Source organism: Thalassophryne amazonica, chromosome 19 (genome assembly GCF_902500255.1).
Source record: "Thalassophryne amazonica chromosome 19, fThaAma1.1, whole genome shotgun sequence".
Taxonomy (NCBI): domain Eukaryota; kingdom Metazoa; phylum Chordata; class Actinopteri; order Batrachoidiformes; family Batrachoididae; genus Thalassophryne; species Thalassophryne amazonica.
The window spans coordinates 9,644,120-9,663,770 of record NC_047121.1 but is presented as its reverse complement, the minus strand read 5'-3'; the positions used below and the strand labels follow the sequence as shown (position 1 = coordinate 9,663,770).

Here is a 19,651-nt window from a genome sequence, read left to right as displayed (position 1 = left end):
CGTAGTGTATTCTATCAGATGTCAGGAAACTTTAACGACCCTACATTGGTGAGACTAAGCAGCACGTTACAGAAAAGGCTATAGCAGCACCGCAGAGAGGGCGGTGGTGGAAACTCAGTTTGCAGTTCATCTCCACCTTTAAAGACACTAACCACACATTTGAGGACAAGGAAGTTAAATCTTCACCAGAGAAAAGAAAATGGTTGAGAGAGGAGTGAAGGAGGCATTGTATGTGAAACAGTTGAACCCATCCTTAACCGAGGACGGGGTCTGTGACACGCTTGTTCTCCTGTTACAATGGGGTACTCAGGGTCTACGCAGTTTCAGTCTTTTGGTTCATGGTAATGAGTCACTTCACGTCATCAGGGAGAGTCGTCAGGAGAGCCGTCAGGAGAGGCGTCAGTCCTATCGTTAGGAGGGGACAGCTGCCCTGTCATTAGGAGGGGTGCTAACTAGAGCACACTATGTGCTAATTAGAGCAATTGTTTAGTCACTAGCCAATAGCAGTCTGCTCTCGGTTGGAGGGTCTGGTTAGGTTTAATACTCCAGCTTTGTGGCTTGTTATTCGTCTCTGCAAGAGTCAAGACAGAAGTCAGACTACCAGAGCAAGGAATTTTTAGCTAAGGAAACTTATGTGATTTGAAGCGAAACATCATCGCGTCAAGCAACCCAGTCCAGTCGAGATTCAAGCTCTCTACTATGGAAACCACCTGGACAACTGAGAGCCTTCACAGAAATTAATTATTATAGTCGATGAATCAGGTTAACTGAGTTTGTTACTGTTTTTTTTTTTTTTCTTTTATGTCTGTTGCACTACTGTTCTGTTGTGCTGAGATATTTTAGTTCACTGACTAATCTATATGGTCTCTCCTTGTTTTTTTTTTTTTTTTTCTTTTTGCTATTTGGGGTTATGAAATGTACATATACAAGGTCTGTTAGAACAACATCCAACCTTTTTATTTTTTTTCAAAAACTATATGGATTTGAATCCGTGTGATTGCATCAGCCAAGCTTGAAACCTTCGTGCGCACACGCCTGTCGGGTTGCAATCATTCGCCTGTGGGCAGGCTTTGAGTGAGGAGTGGTCCAGCCCTCTCGTCTTTTTTTTTATTGTTTAGGAATGGCTCAGAGACTGCCGCTTTGCTTGATCAAAATGTTTCAGAAACTGTGAGGGACATCCAAGTGGACACCATTCGAGAAATTCAGATGGTTTTCAGTGAAGATTCTTTTGGTATCACACGGATTAAGGACCATTAAAACTGGATTAAAAATGTCCCACAGCGGCACATGGCGCACTGCGCCCCGAGCGGCTGTTGACAGGCTGGAACGAGCAGATCACTTCCAAATTTAAGGCTCTGTTGATGCAGGATATCGTGAGAGAGCAGAGAAGTTTCAGAAGAGGTCGGGATCTGCAGTTTATCCGGACATTCCACTGTTAAAGGAGATTTTGTAATGAAAGACGCGCTGAGAGATTCTTGCGTCGGTGACGGAGCCGTTCATGGCGCGGCACAGAAAAACACCTCCGTGTTGGAAAACCATTCGTAAGATTGAGACGGCTTTCCGTGGTTTTTCAGTCGAGTGAGTATCCGAGAAACTGTTTAACAGCTGGGCATGTTCCAACTTGTCCTGTGAGTCTTCCAACACTGAGGTGTTTTTCTGTGCCGCGCCATGAGTGGCAGCGTCCCAACGCACGAATCTCTCGGGAGTCGAGCCGCTGCTCCTCCACGTCGAAAGGAGTCAGTTGAGGTGGCTCGGGCATCTTTTCCGGATGCCCCCTGGACGCCTCGCTGGAGAGGTGTTCCGGGCACGTCCCATTGGGAGGAGGCCCGGGGAAGACCCAGGACATCTCTTGGCTGGCTTGGGAATGCCTTGGGGTTCCCCCGGAGGAGCTGGGGGAGGTGTGTGTGGATCGGGAGGGTCTGGGCGGCTTTGCTTGAGCTGCTGCCCCCGCGACCCGACTCCGGATAAAGCGGAAGAAAATGGATGGATGATTTTATTACTTGCTATCAGTTGTGGTTTGTCAAAGAAAATCACTGACATAAACTGTCTCCACCTCATCACACAAATGTTTGGATTACCCACACACTATTTAACTGCCATTATCTGAGATCTTAGCAAATCATGACATTAATGTTTGGTCCTACTTACTTTGAACACAGTTTTCTCTGATTTTACTCAGAAGTCCTTTGTTTGTTGAAGTCTTTTTCATCATCTCTCGCATCACGTAAGCTGTGGTCAATCTTTGAACGAACAAAGTAGAACTTTTTGTTCATCTTCTGAATCTCCAAAGCGAGCTTCATGTCATGCTCTCTGAATCGATCAGCTGAGATGATGACGAAAAAATCAAATATTTCAAAATTGACTTTCTTCAGGTACTCATTAGCTTGAAAGGTCATGCTGCCTAGACCAGGCATGTCCCATAATATGACATTTGGGTAGTTTGGATGAGGGTATTGTTGAACCTCCATGGTGGTTTCAGTACAGTCAACAGGAGCAGCTCCCTCATCTGTGTTTTTCAGACCTCTGAAGGCATTAATGAAAGTGGATTTACCAGCACCTGTTTCTCCTGTGACACCAATATTTAGTGGAATATTATCTGCTTTTCGAGAAGCTCTTGGACCTTTGCAGCTCCTGCAGCAGGACTTTCCTCCATTGCAGCTTTGATCTCTTTGAATGTTTCTCGGATGTCCATGGTGAGCCTGGAAACCTGGGGAGAAAAAAAAAAGTATTATTATTACTTTTTATTGGGAGTAAAAGTTGATCTCGGGTCAACAATATAGCAAAATTATTATTATTTTTTATGTGGATCAATTAATTAATAATTCTGCTAATTTGCAGGGAGGGATAACGACTTAAACCTGAAGAAAGTAAAGGATTCGTAAGTTTGTGTGTTAATTTCATTAGAATTTTATGCTTCTGTTATATAAGTGCAGCAAGTTTTGAAGAAAACAAATTTTCTGCAGAACTTGGTGTGTGACTTTCACATAAATGAGCAGCACTTTTAAATTTTTTTAAATTGCAACTGTTATTTCTTGGTAACTTTATGTAAAGATTTAATACTCAGGAAAACTATTTATCCCTAAAGGGCAAATCAGCCATTGTTCACATTGTATTTAAATTGTAAATTGTTGCTTAAATGTGTTACATCCTTGTGTTTTTTTTTGTTTGTTTTTTTTTTGTTTTGTTTTTTTGTCCTTTAGAAACTATTATGACTGAGTATGTAATATTTGTTGTGTCTCAACAGCAGAATGATGTTTCAGTGTTAAATTTGTGTTCTAGTTTTAACAAAAAATGTTATGGTCATTAAGACCTCCAAAAGAGAACCTTTTAACATTGAACAGACCTTTAAAAAAGGGGGGGGGGGGGGGGATTTACTGGTGGTGAAAATATGTGAAACAGGTTTAAAAGTGAAAGTATGAATAAATGCTCACATTTCAACCGGTTTTCAACAGGATTTACATTGCTAAATTTTAAAAGATAAATATGGCTGTACAGTGAGGAAATAAGTATTTGAACACCCTGCAGTTTTGCAAGTTCTCCCACTTACAAATCATGGAGGGGACTGAAATTTTCATCTTAGGTGCATGTCCACTGTGAGAGACATAATCTTAATACGGTGCAGTCGTCCTGTCCCCTTTGCAGAAGAGCACCCCCAGAGTATGATGTTTCCATGCCCATGCTTCACGGTTGGGATGGTTTTCTTGGGGTTGTTCTCATCCTCTAAACATGGTAAGTGGAGTTGATTCCAAAAAGTTCTATTCTGGTCTCATCTGACCACATGACCTTCTCCCATGCCTCCTTTGGATCATCCAGATGTTCACTGGTGAACTTCAAACGGGCCTGGACATGTGCTGGCTTGAGCTGGGGGACCTTGCTGCCCTGCAGGATTTTAAACCATGACAGCATCATGTGTTACTAATGTAATCTTTGTGACTGTGGTCCCAGCTCTCTTCAGGTCATTGACCAGGTCCTCCTGTGTAGTTCTGAGCTTTCTCAGAATCATCCTTACCCCACAAGTGAGATCTTGCATGGAATCCCAGAACAAGGGAGACTGACCTTAGACCTTAGGACCTGGTGTCCTTAGAAAGCTCTTTGGTCTTGGCTATGGTGGACAGGTTGGAGTGTGATTGATTGAGTGTGTGAACAGGTGTCTTTTCAGGTGTCTTTTTTATCTTTCAGGTTTAGAGTTTCAGCTCCCTCCAAAGATTTTCTATTGAGTTCAGGTCTGGAGACTGGACAGGCCACTCCAGGACCTTGAAACGCCTCTTACGGAGTCCTTCCTTAGTTGCCCTGACTGTGTGTTGGGGGTCATTGTCATGCTGGAAGACCCAACCATGACCCATCTTCAGTGCTCTTACTGAGAGAAGGAGGTTGTTTGCCAAAATCTTACAATACATGACCCCATCCATCCTCCCTTCAATACAATGCAGTCGTCCTGTCCCCTTTGCAGAAGAGCACCCCCAGAGTATGATGTTTCCACCCCATGCTTCACAGTTGGGATAGTTTTCTTGGGGTTGTTCTCATCCTCTAATCATGGTAAGTGGAGCTGATTCCAAAAAGCTCTATTCTGGTCTCATCTGACCACATGACCTTCTCTCATGCCTCCTCTGGATCATCCAGATGGTCACTGGTGAACTTCAAACGGGCTTGGACATGTGCTGGCTTGATCAGGGGGACCTTGCTGCCCTGCAGGATTTTAAACCATGACAGCATCATGTGTTACTAATGTAATGTTTGTGACTGTGGTCCCAGCTCTCTTCAGGCCATTGACCAGGTCCTCCTGTGTAGTTCTGAGCTTTCTCAGAATCATCCTTACCCCACAAAGTGAGATCTTGCATGGAATCCCAGACCGGGGGAGAGTGACAGTCATCTTGTGTTTCTTTCACTTTCTAATAAATAATCATAACAGTTGTTGTCTTCTACCAAGTTGCTTGCCTGTTGTCTTGTAGTCCATCCCAGCCTTGTGCAGGTCTACAGTTTTGTCCCTGGTGTCCTTAGACAGCTCTTTGGTCTTGGCTATGGTGGACAGGTTGGAGTGTGATTGATTGAGTGTGTGAACAGATGTCTTTTATACAGGTAACAAGTTCAACAGGTCTAATTAATACAGGTAAAGAGTGCAGAATAAGAGGGCTTCTTAAAGAAAAATTAACAGGTCTGTGAGAGCCAGAATTCTTGCTGGTTGGTAGGTGTTCAAATACTTATTTGCAGCAGTAACATACAAATAAATTATTAAAAATCATACATTGTGATTTCCGGATTTTTTTTTTATTTTTTAGATTATGTCTCTCACAGTGGACATGCACCTAAGATGAAAATTTCAGACCCCTCCATGATTTGTAAGTGGGAGAACTTGCAAAATCGCAGGGTGTTCAAATACTTATGTTCCTCACTGTATATATATATATATATATTATATATATATATATATATATATATATATATACATATATAGTATATATGTACCGTATCATTCTAGGAAATCTTCACACATCATAAAATCAAATATTTAAATGTCATGGTAATCCACATGTGGATTTCTGTATGTAAACATCTTTGTGAAGGGAAATCAAGTTGAACTGACCAGTGTGTAGTGGTGGTGATGCAGTTCTGCAAAACCCATGTGTTTGATGCTGGCTACAACACAATGAACCCTTTCATCACAGATCTTGAGGTTTTAGGACCTAGGGTGCACTTCCAAGTCTATCTTTACCCCCACTACATCAAAGGTGTAAACCAGGGTCACTACTCACCACAAAATAACCATCAAGATCTCAACACTAACCACAAATAGAGATCAAGATACAGCACATAATTTATGTGTACATACTGCACACAAGTTTAAATTCATACGAGTGAAGTGACACACAAAGTTCGCTCTTGGTACAGGGAGTCTCATGGAAACTCGTGGGAACTCAGTGGCAAGTTTACACTGAAACAGGAAGTGCCAAATTTGGGGTCCAGAGTGAAACAGGAAATGTCAAATGTTGAACACTTCTTGGCATGGGTGGAGCTAGGGCAGAGGCCAGGGTTGCGCTGGACTCCCCTAAAATCTGATTGGACACAGATGATTAACATGTCACGGCACCACACGTCTGGTTGAAAAGAGCTACATTTTGAAATCAGAGAGTCACATTGACTGCTAGGTTCCTCCTGTCCAGTAGTTGGTGCTGTGTACCACAAAAAGTTCAAATCTACCTGAGCAGAAGAAGAAAAATGTTTGCCTCAGATTTGAACTGAACACCTTGTTTGAACCATGAACTAAAATGACACCAAAGTTATATTGGTGAGTAACAACGTATTTTATGCCAGAAATGAGGTCCAGGTTGGTAAAAGAGACATTTCTCTTTAATTCAGGCTGTCTTATGAGGTCTGTTAGAAAAGTATCGGACCTTTTTATTTTTTGCAAAAACCTGATGGATTTGAATCACGTGTGCTTTTGCATGAGCAAACCTTGAACCTTCGTGCCCATGCGTGAACTTTTTCACGCCTGTCGATTGTGTCATTTCCTTGGAAATGTTCATGTTTCCATCCCCTGACTTGTCTAAAGAAAACTGGCAATAAAACTGATTATTATTTACAGGTTTTATCAAGTTTTAGAGATTTGCTTTCAGTTGAGTTTGAGGAAGATAATTTTAGAAATTTTTATTCTTTGTTTTTTTTTGTATTTCTTGTATTTGAAATGGCATAAACAAATTAAAATGTGTGAAATACCAAGTGTTCCAATACTTTTTGAGGGCACAGTATTGTAACCTTATGATGAATGCAAAATGAGTGTGGTATTATTACTGTTTTGTTTAATTTTCACTGTTGCTACAACTTAGTGTGAAATCATAGTCATATCGTTTATCATATTGATGTGACAATGTCAGGATGTGATAATTTGGCCATATTTTCCAGCCCTGCTGTCAACTAGCTTGCCTCTACTGGTGGTTGGCTCTCACTGCGGTATTGTATCACTTCCTGTTCCGGAGCACAGCGGTGTTTTTCTGTATCTGTTAGCTGTTTAATCTGCGCAGTTAGATTGATCTAGTTACCTACGTAACGATTTGTTTCACAGTGTAATCTTCACGTGCCTTAACTAAAGCACTCCCTCTGCTGAATCACCTCTAAATTATTACACATTATTCACTTCGTGTGTTTTTAGGAATCCGCTAGCTTAGCGCAGCTACTAGCTCTTAGCTGGTTTAGCATGGCGGCTTCTCCTGTCTCTCCTCCACTTTTCTGCTCTGGGTGTGAAATGTTTAGTTATTCCTCAGCCTCCTTTAGCAGTAATGGTACTTGTAATAAGTGTAGCTTATTCATAGCTTTGGAGGCCAGGCTGGGCGAATTGGAGACTCGGCTCCGCACCGTGGAAAATTCAGCCAGGCCCCTGTAGTCGGGGTGGACCAAGGTAGCTTAGCCGCCGTTAGTTTCCCTCTGGCAGATCCGAGCAGCCGGGAAAGCAGGCCGACTGGGTGACTGTGAGGAGGAAGCGTAGCCCTAAACAGAAGCCCCGTGTACACCGCCAACCCGTTCACATTTCTAACCGTTTTTCCCCACTCGGCGACACACCCGCCGAGGATCAAACTCTGGTTATTGGCAACTCTGTTTTGAGAAATGTGAAGTTAGCGACACCAGCAACCATAGTCAATTGTCTTCCGGGGCCAGAGCAGGCGACATTGAAGGAAATTTGAAACTGCTGGCTAAGGCTAAGCGTAAATTTGGTAAGATTGTAATTCACGTCGGCAGTAATGACACCCGGTTACGCCAATCGGAGATCACTAAAAATTAACATTGAATCGGTGTGTAACTTTGCAAAAACAATGTCGGACTCTGTAGTTTCTCTGGGCCCCTCCCCAATCGGACCGGGAGTGACATGTTTAGCCGCATGTTCTCCTTGAATTGCTGTCTGGTCTGAGTGGTGTCCAAAAAATGAGGTGGGCTTCATAGATAATTGGCAAAGCTTCTGGGGAAAACCTGGTCTTGTTAGGAGAGACGGCATCCATCCCACTTTGGATGGAGCAGCTCTCATTTCTAGAAATCTGGCCAATTTTATTAAATCCTCCAAACCATGACTATCCAGGGTTGGGACCAGGAAGCAGAGTTGTAGTCTTACACACCTCTCTGCAGCTTCTCTCCCCCTGCCATCCCCTCATTACCCCATCCCTGTAGAGACGGTGCCTGCTCCCAGACTACCAATAACCAGTAAAAATCTATTTAAGCATAAAAATTCAAAAAGAAAAAATAATATAGCACCTTCAACTGCACCACAGACTAAAACAGTTAAATATGGTCTATTAAACATTAGATCTCTCTCTTCTAAGTCCCTGTTTGTAATGATATAATAAATGATCAACATATTGATTTATTCTGCCTTACAGAAACCTGATTACAGCAGGATGAATATGTTAGTTTAAATGAGTCAACACCCCCGAGTCACACTAACTGCCAGAACGCTCGTAGCACGGGCCGAGGCGGAGGATTAGCAGCAATCTTCCATTCCAGCTTATTAATTAATCAAAAACCCAGACAGAGCTTTAATTCATTTGAAAGCTTGACTCTTAGTCTTGTCCATCCAAATTGGAAGTCCCCAAAAAACAGTTTTATTTGTTATTATCTATCGTCCACCTGGTCATTACTGTGAGTTTCTCTGTGAATTTTCAGACCTTTTATCTGACTTAGTGCTTAGCTCAGATAAGATAATTATAGTGGGCGATTTTAACATCCACACAGATGCTGAGAATGACAGCCTCAACACTGCATTTAATCTATTATTAGACTCAATTGGCTTGCTCAAAATGTAAATGAGTCCACCCACCACTTTAATCATATCTTAGATCTTGTTTTGACTTATGGTATGGAAATTGAAGACTTAACAGTATTCCCTGAAAACGCCCTTATGTCTGATCATTTCTTAATAACATTTACATTTACTCTGATGGACTACCCAGCAGTGGGTAATAAGTTTCATTACACTAGAAGTCTTTCAGAAAGCGCTGTAACTAGGTTAAGGATATGATTCCTTCTTTATGTTCTCTAATGCCATATACCAACACAGGGCAGAGTAGCTACCTAAACTCTGTAAGTGAGATAGAGTATCTCGTCAATAGTTTTACATCCTCATTGAAGACAACTTTGGATGCTGTAGCTCCTCTGAAAAGAGAGCCTTAAATCAGAAGTGCCTGACTCCGTGGTATAACTCACAAACTCGCAGCTTAAAGCAGATAACCCGTAAATTGGAGAGGAAATGGCGTCTTACTAATTTAGAAGATCTTCACTTAGCCTGGGAAAAAGAGTCTGTTGCTCTATAAAAAAGCCCTCCGTAAAGCTAGGACATCTTACTACTCATCACTAATTGAAGAAAATAAGAACAACCCCAGGTTTCTTTTCAGCACTGTAGCCAGGCTGACAAAGAGTCACTTACAGTTACTTCCTCCAAACCATCAACATGTCTATTAGACCTCTTCCTACCAGGCTGCTCAAGGAAGCCCTACCATTAATTAATACTTCAATCTTAAATATGATCAATCTATCTTTATTAGTTGGCTATGTACCACATGCTTTTAAGGTGGCAGTAATTAAACCATTACTTAAAAAGCCATCACTTGACCCAGCTATCTTAGCTAATTATAGGCCAATCTCCAACCTTCCTTTTCTCTCAAAAATTCTTGAAAGGGTAGTTGTAAAACAGCTAACTGATCATCTGCAGAGGAATGGTCTATTTGAAGAGTTTCAGTCAGGTTTTAGAATTCATCATAGTACAGAAACAGCATTAGTGAAGGTTACAAATGATCTTCTTATGGCCTCAGACAGTGGACTAATTTCTGTGCTTGTTCTGTTAGACCTCAGTGCTGCTTTTGATACTGTTGACCATAAAATTTTATTACAGAGATTAGAGCATGCCATAGGTATTAAAGGCACTGCACTGCGGTGGTTTGAATCATATTTATCTAATAGATTACAATTTGTTCATGTAAATGGGGAATCTTCTTCACAGACTAAGGTTAATTATGGAGTTCCACAAGTTTCTGTGCTAGGACCAATTTTATTCACTTTATACATGTTTCCCTTAGGCAGCTAAATTGCAGGATTGTCTTACAGACATAAAGACATGGATGATCTCTAATTTCCTGCTTTTAAACTCAGATAAAACTGAAGTTATTGTACTTGGCCCCACAAATCTTAGAAACATGGTGTCTAAACAGATCCTTACTCTGGATGGCCTTACCCTGACCTCTAGTAATACTGTGAGAAATCTTGGAGTCATTTTTGATCAGGATATGTCATTCAATGTGCATATTAAACAAATATGTAGGACTGCGTTTTTGCATTTGCGCAATATCTCTAAAATTAGAAAGGTCTTGTCTCAGAGTGATGCTGAAAAAACTAATTCATGCATTTATTTCCTCTAGGCTGGACTATTGTAATTCATTATTATCAGGTTGTCCTAAAAGTTCCCTGAAAAGCCTTCAGTTAATTCAAAATGCTGCAGCTAGAGTACTGACAGGGACTGGAAGGAGAGAGCATATCTCACCCATATTGGCCTCTCTTCATTGGCTTCCTGTTAATTCTAGAATAGAATTTAAAATTCTTCTTCTTACTTATAAGGTTTTGAATAATCAGGTCCCATCTTATCTTAGGGACCTCGTAGTACCATATCACCCCAATAGAGCGCTTCGCTCTCAGACTGCAGGCTTACTTGTAGTTCCTAGGGTTTGTAAGAGTAGAATGGGAGGCAGAGCCTTCAGCTTTCAGGCTCCTCTCCTGTGGAACCAGCTCCCAATTCAGATCAGGGAGACAGACACCCTCTCTACTTTTAAGATTAGACTTAAAACTTTCCTTTTTGCTAAAGCTTATAGTTAGGGCTGGATCAGGTGACCCTGAACCATCCCTTAGTTATGCTGCTATAGACTTAGACTGCTGGGGGGTTCCCATGATGCACTGAGTGTTTCTTTCTCTTTTTGCTCTGTATGCACCACTCTGCATTTAATCATTAGTGATTGATCTCTGCTCCCCTCCACAGCATGTCTTTTTCCTGGTTCTCTCCCTCAGCCCCAACCAGTCCCAGCAGAAGACTGCCCCTCCCTGAGCCTGGTTCTGCTGGAGGTTTCTTCCTGTTAAAAGGGAGTTTTTCCTTCCCACTGTTGCCAAGTGCTTGCTCACAGGGGGTCGTTTTGACCGTTGGGGTTTTTCCATAATTATTGTATGGCCTTGCCTTACAATATAAAGTGCCTTGGGGCAACTGTTTGTTGTGATTTGGCGCTATATAAATAAAATTGATTTAATTTGATTTGATTTAGCTGAAAACTTTGAATATTAATTTACATCTACATTAAAAAATACTTAAGGTGGCAGGGGGTTAAGAGGACTGTAATAAGGGGGTCTGGGGAGGATGAAAGGCAAATAAAGAAAAATGCTTAAAAAGGCTGGGTGTCTGGGGGTGGGTGGAGCACCACGGAAACTGAAAGGTTTTAGCCATGCTAATGCGCCCCTGAAGCATTTGCTCAAAAAACAGTCTGAAGGACCTCAATGACATGGTGAGATGCTGAAGAGTTTTGCTCATTCATGTCTGCTACATATACATATAGTTGTATGTAAAAGTTTGGGCACCCCTGATGATTTCCATGATTTTCCTTTATAAATCATTGGTTGTTTGGATCAGCAATTTCAGTTAAATATATCATATAGCAGACAAACACACTGATATTTGAGAAGTGAAATGAAGTTTATAGTATTTACAGAAAGTGTGCAATAATTCTTTAAACAAAATTAGGCAGGTGCATAAATTTGGGCACCCCAACAGAAAAAATACATCAATATTTAGTAGATCCTCCTGTTGCAGAAATAACAGCCTCTAAACTGGACATAAATCCAATGAACTGGACATAAATCTAATGAAAGACTCATTAAAAGGCTGCTAACGAGTCTTTCACTGGATTCAGGTGTGTTGGAACAAGGAGACAACTCGGAGTGTCAGGAAGGTAGATCTCGAGGACTGAACTGGGGCACCCCTGCTCTAAACGCTTCCTATAGCTTTCAATGAGAGTCTGGATTCTGGTTGAAGGTATTTTGGACCATTCTTCTTTACAAAATATCTCAGGTTTGTTGGTTTCTGAGCATGGACAGCCCGCTTAAAATCACACCACAGATTTTCAATAATATTCAGGTCTGTGGACTGAGATGGCCATTCCAGAACATTATAATTGTTTCTCTGCATGAATGCCTTAGTAGATTTTGAGCAGTGTTTAGGGCCGTTGTCTTATTGAAAGATCCAGCAACTTCAACTTTGTCACTGATTCTTGAACATTGTTCTCAAGAATCTGCTGACTGGACTCCATGTGATCCTCAACTTTAACAACATTCCCAGTACCTGCACTGGTCACACAGCCACACAGCATGATGGAACCACCTCCAAATTTTACTGTAGATAGAAAGTGTTTTTCTTGGAATGCTGTGTTCTTTTTCCACCATGCATACTGCCCCTTGTTACGTCCAAATAACTCAATTTTAGTTTCATCAGTCCTTTTCTCTCTCTCTCTCTCTCCCCCCCTCTCTCTCTATGTGTTGCATGCTGGGAGTTTGGGCGCATGTGAGAGTCGTGGGTGAGAGTGTGACGCAGTTCAGGTGAGGTGGCATTTTTCCTACTTTTCTGTGGTTTTTGTTAATTTTTGGTTTGTTTGTTGGCTGTTTTTTATTGGTTGGACAGGTTTGCATGTGGTTTTGTGTGGTTTTTGTGGTGGGTTTTGGCGCAGATGGCGTCTGGGCCAGTGCTAGCCCTCTTGCTCCGTCACAGGGTGAGGGTGGTCCCTGACCCGGCTGTGTCTGTGGAGGATGTCCTCCTGGCTGTGAGTGAACAGGTTGGACATGAGAACTTAATGTTTGCATCCAGGATGAACAGAGCCATGGTGGTTTTTCTGTCGGAGGAGCATTTCTCTGCTCAGTTTGTTGAAAGTGGGGCTTATCTGAATGATTCTTACCTGCAGGCTTCTCCTCTTTACGCTCCATCCACTAAAATCTAAGGCAGCCATGGCAAAACTCAAGAAGGACATTATGGACATTCAGGCCAACCTACATACAGCTGGGGTGCCTGACCAGCGTGGTCTACTGCAGGGAAAGAGGGTGGAGCTGGGTGCCCTGTTACAGGAATGGCTGAGGAGGGTGATGGTGAGGGCTCACGTTGCAAACATCAAGGACATGGATGCACCCAGTTTCTTCTTCAAACTGGAGAAGAAGACCTCTCATCAGAAAGAAATGACCTGTCTTTGCCTTCCTGATGGACGGGTGACGAGTGATTCAGCGGAGATGCAGAGACATGCTATGGACTTCTATTCCACTCTCTACGGTGCTGTGGACTGTGATCGTGCCTGTGCGGCTGAACTTCTGAGAGATCTTCCCCAGCTGGTGGCCTCGGAGCAAGAGGTCTTGGACTCCCCATCACGCTGGATGAACTAACAATGGCGGTGCGGCAGATGGCATCTGGGAAAGTTCCGGGGATCAACCGACTGCCAGTGGATTTTTATGTACAGCTCTGGGGCTTTCTCATGCTGATCTTCTGGAGGTGTTGCAGGAGAGCATTGCAGCGAGCTGTTTGCCCACTTCATGTCACTGTACTGTTCTGTCCCTCCTGCCAAAGAAGGGTATCTTACCCTGTTGCAGAACTGGAGACCAGTTGTGCTTCTCTGTGCGGATTATAAACACTTTTCTATGGTACTAGCGAACAGGTTAAAAGGTGTCCTGGATTCATAGTTCACAAGGACCAGTCCTATTGTGTGCCCGATAGGACTATTATGGACAACCTTTTTTTGATGAGGGATTTGTTTGAATTGTGTAATACTGGGGATTTGGTTTGCAGGTTTGTGTCACTTGATCAGGAGAAGGCTTTTGACCAGGTTCATCACAGGTTTTTGTTTTCCACCTTGAGGGCATTTGGTTTTAGTGAAGGGTTTATTTCACTTGTTGGGGTTTTGTGTAATGGGGCTTCTTGTTTGGTTAAGGTTGGGGGAGGGTTGAGCTGCCCAGTCCCAGTGATGGGGGGTATAAGACAGGGCTGCCCCATCTCAGGTCAGCTGTACTCTTTAGCCATTGAATCACTCTTATGTCACATGAGGGCCAAGCTTTCTGGCCTTGTGTTGCCGGGTTTTCCACTGTCTTCTCCCCTGGTACTCTCTGCTTACGCAGATGACATCACTGTTTTTGTCACGACTCAGGCGGATGTTGATGGGTTATTACACAGTTTACGGCTCTATGAGACGGGAACCTCTGCAAGAGTAAACTGGGAGAAGAGTGAGGCTGTTCTGATGGGGAGGTGGCAGGAAGGGGCCGCTTCCTGTCTGCCACATGGTCTGCGGTGGGGACTGGAGGGTTTGAAAATTCTGGGTGTTTCTCTGGGGACAGATGGTTATTGTCAGAGGAATTGGAAGGGCTTGGTCAAGAAGGTGTGTGCCAGACTGTTCAAATGGCAATGGTTGCTACCCCAGATGTCCTATAGGGGCTGAGTTCTGGTCAACAATATTTTCGTTGCTTCCTCCTACATTGGTGGGATGTCATCGGGACGCATACCTCTGCTTTTTACCGGTCAGTTCTCCAGGCATGGCATGTCCTCGCTGTGCACAGGGACAATGTAGGCACACCTGGGATGTGACTGTTTGAGGAGCCTCTTATCTTCAATGACTTTGTTAGCTCACCCAGGTTGTCATCTGCCACTCTGCGATCCCGCCTGAGGGATGCTGGGTGTACCAAATTGGGCCATCTGTGCATGTTTGTTGTGAGGTTGGCGGAGTCTGTGGGATTTCAGTCCTCCAAGATGCTGCTCAGGGTGGTGGAAGAGAGTTGTGCTTCCTTGCCAGGGCTCCACAGAGCATTTGCTGAGAACTGTACTCTGTCTGACCAGTAGGATGATGAATGTGAGTATGTGTTCCCCTCTCTGACTATCTCGCCTGTTGTGGGGGCATGGCAGGAGGAGCAGGTGGCTCTCCTGTCATTCAGAACACCTGCTTTAGGAGAGTTTGAGAGTATCGTAAGAAGGCACTCTATTATACCTGTGTCAAAGTGTCACCCTTATGCTCTTTGGCAGGGTTGCCGGTGTTGAAGTGGTCCAAGTTTTTTGGTGCCAACTTATCTCCTGTGGGGTGCTGGCAAAGCCTGTACAAACCCCCGGTCATAAGAAGGCACTTTATTATACCTGTGTCAAAGTGTCACCCTTATTCTCTTTGGCAGGGTTGCCGGTGTTGAAGTGGTCCAAGTTTTTTGGTGCCAACTTATCTCCTGTGGGGTGCTGGCAAAGCCTGTACAAACCCCCGGTCGACAAACGCACGGTGGACCTCCAGTGGAGGATTGTACATGGCCTTCTGGCTACAAACGGGTATCTGGCGCACCTGGATCCAGGGGTTGATGGGGTTTGTCCTTTTTGCCCACTCAGGGAAACTGTTCACTATGTTTTTGCACAATGTCACTGGTTGTCAGGGCTGTTTGGCTTGTTGGGGAGGTGGTTTCATGGGCTTGGTTTGTTGTTCACTATGGACTTATTTATTTTTTGTCCAAAACATCATGCCCAATCCAGGAAATTGCATGTTTTAATTAACCTGCTTTGTGGACTCACCAAGCTGGCCATCTGGAAGATTTGGAAGAGCTGTGTTTAAAGCTCAGTGGTCAGTTGACCCTGAGTTTGGACTGAAGGGACTCTTGGCAGCCCTGATCAGAGTGGATGTCCAGTTTTATGTTCTTACTGATAACATGGACACCTTCAGAGACACATGGTGCATAAATAACATTCTCTCATCTGTGCAAAACGGGAGCTTGGTGCTCCATTTCTGACGCCTGTCGGCCAAGTCCATGTTGGTGGACACAGACATATAAAAACAAAATACAACATGATGGAAGTGATGTAATTTAATTGTGAACAGTGAAGTAAATTATTACCTCTGCAGAAAATGAGGTGCAGACTGGCACTCACTGTCGCCTGACAAAGTTTGATCCGGTGTAACAGTTTATCTTCTCCCCTGGACCCCCCTGGGATATCTTACCCCCGGGGGGGGGGGAAGTTGTCGGGGTAAGATATACTGTTACACTGGGACAATCACAAATTCAGACACTCAGATTTCTCACTCTGCGTCTCAAGTGCTGCAATGAAGGTATCCATTGATTCCATAAAGAATGGTGACAAATTCATTCATTCATTATGAATGTTCAGTCTGAGACGACACACACGTGTGTCTGAATACTACCAACTACACTGGTAGATTTTTGATGTAAAGAGGAATGAAATGCGTAGCTTGTTAAATGCACTTGTATTATGGGACATTTCCATTAACTAGGCACCGTTTTTGAAAATTTAAATCTCTCAAACATGAGACTGGTGCAAAGAAAAGAATGGCAATAAAAAGGTTTGGCTTCACAAAGAAAGTTGCACAATTCTGGACACTCAAGCCATGTTACTGGAAAAGGTCTGACAGAGATCTAAAAAAGAAAGTGAAACTTATCAAATTAAGTTTCTGTATGAGTCACATTCTTGGCTGTGTATGAACAGGAAACTGGTTTCTTTCAAACGTCCGTAGACCTGCATCCTGAAAACATGGAGTGTCACACACTGACTTTAACGTCTGTTAGAAATCTGCTTGCAATATGAACACACACGTGTCACATGACTATTTGTGGTGCCTGAGAAAAGTTGCACCCAGTTTTTGTAGGTTGTGTAATTGTGAGTTGGAGAAAAATAAGTATCCTCCACCAAGAGATGTACAGTTCGAACAAGAAAACATTTTTGACACCATTCTTGATGTTTGAGATGAGGTTTTAAAAAGATGAAAGCACTGAGGAATGTTTAATTTTCCTGTAAATTGTACCTCTATTTGCATTATTTAGTTTGCTTTATATAACACCTAAATAGATCCTTGTCATTTGATTGGTTGCTTGTGTGTCATGTGATATTGGTCATTTGTCTCATTTGCAATTTTGTTCCATTTATTGTGCAATTTTGTTTCCATACATTTTGCACTGTGGCACACTGCGACCACCTTAACATAAAAACATGATGTATTGTGTTTGCATGCATGCACCAATCAAGCATTGATGAGCCGTGCACTCACACTTGTCCACACAAATCCATTACACCATAAGACATTTGGGGGCATTTGTAGTATTCGCTGGGACGCTTTTACCTGAAGTAGAACCGCTGTCGGATCAAGAGCTCTACAAATGTCTGTCACGATTTTTTGCTGGACTGAGGTAAGCAGACAGCAGTCTGTACACAAAGACCTGGAAATATGTTCATGAAGTTCAGTGTTTGGAGTTTACGTAAAGGAGTTTACTGTTATATTGAACAATTTTGGATTGGATTGCATTGCTATTTAAAGTTGGTGTCGGACTGTTTGGAACCTCTTGATCTCAAAGGACCAGCGACACACACAAAAATGTAAGTCCCTTCTCTATTGTTCTCTCCAGTTTTCTTCAGACAATCCCAGGGGATGGAAACATGAACATTTCCAAGTCACTGAATATGTCTTGAACATTATTTCCATCAATTATGAAGAAATACAAAAGTTTCTTTCACCAAAACATCAAATCTAGGCTTTCAACTCAAATGTACTTTCTGTCAAATTGTAGCTGAACTATCAGGTCTTCTTTTTAAGAAAATCCTCCTCTACATCCTCCTCCACTTCATCAGGAAGCTGGATTTTATATTTTTAATTAATTTATATCAAGTTGCAGAGATTTGCTTTCAGTTTGAGTTAAGGAAGATAATTTTAGATTTTTTTATCTGAAGCTGTGTTACTCAGACAAGCAGGGTTGGTGGCTAAGTGGTTAATGCGCTTGGTTCCAGTGCAGAAGGTTCTGGGTTCAATCCCACCCCTGCCACATTTCTCCATATAATGTGGAGTTGCGTCAGGAAGGGCAATCGGCATAAAACCTGTGCCAATTCAACATGCAGCCACCTTGGATTTGCTGTGGCGACCCCTAGTGCAAACAAGGGAGCAGCTGAAGGGACTTACTGTGTTACTCAGACAGTAAAAATAAGAGGTTATTTAATCAACAGCTGCCTGTTCCTTTAAAATCACCGGGAAACAAACACACACACACACACACACACACACACACACACACACACACACACACACACACACACACACACACACATCTATATATATATATATATATATATATATATATATAAGGCAACCTGAATTAAAGGAGAAATGCTGCTTTTAACAACCTGGACCTCATTTCGGGCATAAAATACAGTCGTTTACTCACAAATATAACTCTGGTGTCATTATTAGTTCATGGTTCAAACGACGTGTTCAGCTCAAATCTGAGACAAACATTTTTCTTCTTCTGCTAAGGTGGATTAGAACTTTTGGTGCTACACAGCACCAACTACTGGACAGGAGGAACCTAGCAGTCAATGTGACTCACTGATTTCAAAATGCAGCTGTTCTCAACCAGACGTGCGGTGATGTGACATGTCAATCATCTGTATCCAATCAGATTTTAGGGGAGTCCAGTGCAACCCTGGCCTCCACTCTAGCTCCACCCATGCCAAGAAGTGTTCAACATCTGACATTTCCTGTTTTACTGTGCACTAAAAATTTGGCACTTCCTGTTTCAGGGTGAACTTGCCACTGAGTTTCCACAAGATTTCATGAGATCTCATCTATCAATCCAGGAAGTGTTGATCCAGGAAGTGGATCAACACTTCACCTGTATTACTACTACTTCACAAAATTTGGCTCTCAAAATGCAGGCAATCATGTTTCAGAGTTATAAATGTAAAAATTTTCAAGGGGAAAATGGTCCTGGTCTCCCCTACAAAAATCGAGCCTGCAGCGCACTGTGCAGCCAGCTGCAGGAGCAGCGGGGGGAAAGTTCTCTTAAGTTCTCCTGCTTAAGTTCACTCTCCACAGTCTCTCTCTTCCCCAGAGGGGGCACAGATTCAACCAGAAAGCTTTTATATTATTTGTCTTTTAAACTTGTTTTATGTCAAACATAGCACTTGATGCAGCGCTTCTATGGAACTAAACTTTCACCTCTGCAAACAGGCGTTGCCCAGTCATATTTCTTCTACCTTTACATTGTAGTAACGAGTAACGAAGATATTTAAGGGAAATGTATCGGAGTAAAAATATACATTTTATTGAGGAAATGTAGTGAAGTAAAAGTGAAAGTCAGCAGAAATGTAAATAAAGTACAGATACGTCTAAATTCTATTATGTACAGTAACAAAGTATTTCTACTTCCTGACATTACAACACTATAGTCTGCTGATAAGAGACAAACGTACAAAAAACAAACTCTGAACTGTTCTTAGTTTACAGATAAAGCTGTCAGACACTTCAAACATTAATTATTGCTGAAAACTCACTCAGACGTCTTCTGGATCTTCACACCAAGAAAATTTGAGTTCCGTCACACAATGAAAATGCAAAACAAGATAAGAGTCAGTCAGGCTGCCCAAAGTTCATGTGATTTCCTGTAGTCACAGGGACGCGTCTGAGGGTTGGGTTGGACCCACTGATCTCTATATAACAGAGGACACTGATCTTTGATATTTTGGTGGAGAAGCATCCTGTAAAAGTGGTATCGCAGGTGGGTTAAGAGCAGTCTTTAATATTAAATCTTTAATTTAATATTAATACATTCATTTATATTATAAATTTAATATGATGTGAGCATGTGA

The 19,651-nt window shown here is 42.4% G+C and overlaps 1 protein-coding gene across 1 annotated transcript; it reads right to left on the bottom strand.

Moving 5' to 3' along the window:
- Positions 1–2,171: 2,171 nt before the first annotated feature.
- On the bottom strand, positions 2,172–12,984 carry LOC117501052 (interferon-inducible GTPase 1-like). The gene is made up of 2 exons (XM_034159853.1): positions 12,957–12,984; positions 2,172–2,707 (listed from the first exon to the last, which is right to left on the bottom strand). Exons 1-2 carry the CDS (start codon positions 12,982–12,984, stop codon positions 2,172–2,174), a joined length of 564 nt encoding a protein of 187 aa, XP_034015744.1.
- Positions 12,985–19,651: the final 6,667 nt, after the last annotated feature.

Coding starts and splice junctions, on each gene's coding strand:
- LOC117501052 (XM_034159853.1), bottom strand. CDS start 12,984: ATGGAGCGTAAAGAGGAGAAGCCTGCAG. Junction 2,708..12,956: donor TAAAGAGGAGAAGCCTGCAG/GTAAGAATCATT, acceptor TTTTCTCCCCAG/GTTTCCAGGCTCACCATGGA.